General features: G+C 45.5%; 1 protein-coding gene across 1 annotated transcript; it reads right to left on the minus strand.

The window, feature by feature from the left end:
- Positions 1–354: 354 nt before the first annotated feature.
- Positions 355–1,962, minus strand: LOC119323860 (50S ribosomal protein L29, chloroplastic-like). The gene is made up of 2 exons (XM_037597570.1): positions 1,555–1,962; positions 355–758 (listed from the first exon to the last, which is right to left on the minus strand). Exons 1-2 carry the CDS (start codon positions 1,897–1,899, stop codon positions 612–614), a joined length of 492 nt encoding a protein of 163 aa, XP_037453467.1. The 5' UTR covers positions 1,900–1,962; the 3' UTR covers positions 355–611.
- Positions 1,963–2,209: the final 247 nt, after the last annotated feature.

Consider the following 2,209-nt stretch of genomic DNA (forward strand, 5'->3'; position numbering starts at 1 on the left):
TGAACAACAAGTCAGTTACCTGCTTAAAATTATTGAAGCTTCTCATTGAGCACAGTATACCTTTTTTTTAATTGGTGGGTTAAGTAGGCAGACATAATATTCTTAACTTTGAGAAGACAAATCATTTTTAAGAGTGTGAATATTTTCATGATATGGCAAAGATTCAAAAGAATGGGCAACGCACAGTTGAGCATAATCACAAAAAAACTAGAGGGGAGGTCATGTGTTTTTGTTGTTGGCGCAGAAAACTAAATGGTAACACGAAATTGCCCTACAGAATTAAGGTTGAAATGTCATCAAATGACATACTTTGATCCGGTTGAGCATAATGAGAAATCATGTAAGCCAGGTACGGAGTGCTACTTAGTCTTGACGACGAATAGCATAAACTCCTTACACGTAGAGTTTCATATGTCAATTATACAAGAACATAAACAGTTAACACAGAAAGAAGTAGCAGAAATTTCAAATAAAACTGAGATTTACACACAAAAATGGTAACATGAGTTCTGGTTTTAACAGCAAGGACTTGAAAGCTGTACTCTGGATTACAAAACAAACCATTATAAGGGGTGAAATGACTTGTGCAAATTGCCTGTTTTTGCTGTTTTCTAGTCCTCCTCCTTCTTCTCCCTTAGAGATGGTGGTGGTCCAACCACAATACCCAGTTTCCATTTCCTGTCAAGCTTCCTAGAATTTCTTTTGTTGATTCCTTGTTCAATTTCCCTTTCTCTTCTCACAGTCAGCAGACGAGCAACCTGATATAAAGATGAAAACGTAAGTCAAAGACAATTTTGAGACATGCTGCTATTGAGGCATCTGAAAGAACACTGCATTAACTTGATAGATTCATTTCCAAATGCCATAGATCTATTAATACAGGAGTCATCTGAGGTTCTAAAATATGAATTATTTCGCTGCTAACTGTTTGTTCTAAGGTTCACCCCGTGCTGAGATGAAGGTTCCAACCTTCAAGCAGGTGATGAGTATAATTATTAATTAGCATATCGCAAGTGTCAAAGACGAATATTGTATCATGAAACCTGCAAATGTCAAGGACTACTGTTGCCTGTTAGGATGCTTTCGAGACTGCAGTTGTCCCAGCAGCATGAGCACAAACCATCCCCAAATGACTAAGTTCAGCACTATCCGGCAACATTCCATAAAATACAATGCAAATCAGAACAATTAGGCTTTAACTATCAAGCAAACATCCAACTAGCAAATTTGCAAGTTACCGGTCTACCCTCTTATGTAGTAGTATCAGTAACTGGTCCAGTCATCAGCCGGTCATTTCAGAATCATGAGCATTTTAGCTTAGAGCAGAATTCAGTGAAAAAGTCTGTAAGCTGAACATATCGAGCGAGCAGACCATATGACTACAGCTCCAGCCTCCAGGAGCCCAAATGGCAAGAGAGCCTCATGTTCTTGGTCACAACATTTCCACCAATAAGATGCTGTGTTCCCAAACGAGACAGCTATATCGCGCAGAGATAAAGGCTACATGACCAATGCTCAGAGCAGTAACCGAGGAAGGGAGCAGGAGTAATGTACCCTCTTGCGCATGCGGCCGAACTCGCTGGACTTGAACTCCTGGCGCGCGGAGCGCTTGAGGCGGAGCAGGAAGAGCTCCCCCTTCAGGTCCACCACCTCCTGCTCCAGATTCTCCGTCTCCATGGCCCGTATCTCCTCCAGCTCCTGCTCCCTCTTCGCCATCCTCACCACCGCCGCATCGCCCCTCCCCGACGGCCGCGGCGCCGCCGCCAGTCCCGCGAACCGCGTCGCCGGCGCGCCAAATGAGCGGAGGCCGAGGAATGGCGCTCGGGGCGCGGACACGGCGAGGCCGTGGGGAGTGGAGGCGGTGAGGGGTGAGGCCGCGGCGAGGGACATCGTCGCCATCTTCGTGTTGCGCTCTCTGCTCGCGTTTTGCTGCTTGGGCTCGAGGATAAGGGGATGATAGGGTTTATCTGATTGTCTAGGTGGCCTTCGGTGTTGCACGAATCTTCACGTGTGAACGGCGTACTCGAATGCATCTTTTCCACTAAATGGCCCGTTTCAAACTTTTTTTTTTAACCTGGCCCGTTTCAAACTTAAGTACTCCCTCCGTTTATAAAATGGTTTTAGAGCATCTACACCAGACTTGCAAATCCGACCCCTCAAACACCCACTTACGTGTCCCGGGTACCTCAAGTTAGGCCAACTCCACCGC

Source organism: Triticum dicoccoides, chromosome 6B, assembly GCF_002162155.2.
Source record: "Triticum dicoccoides isolate Atlit2015 ecotype Zavitan chromosome 6B, WEW_v2.0, whole genome shotgun sequence".
Taxonomy (NCBI): domain Eukaryota; kingdom Viridiplantae; phylum Streptophyta; class Magnoliopsida; order Poales; family Poaceae; genus Triticum; species Triticum dicoccoides.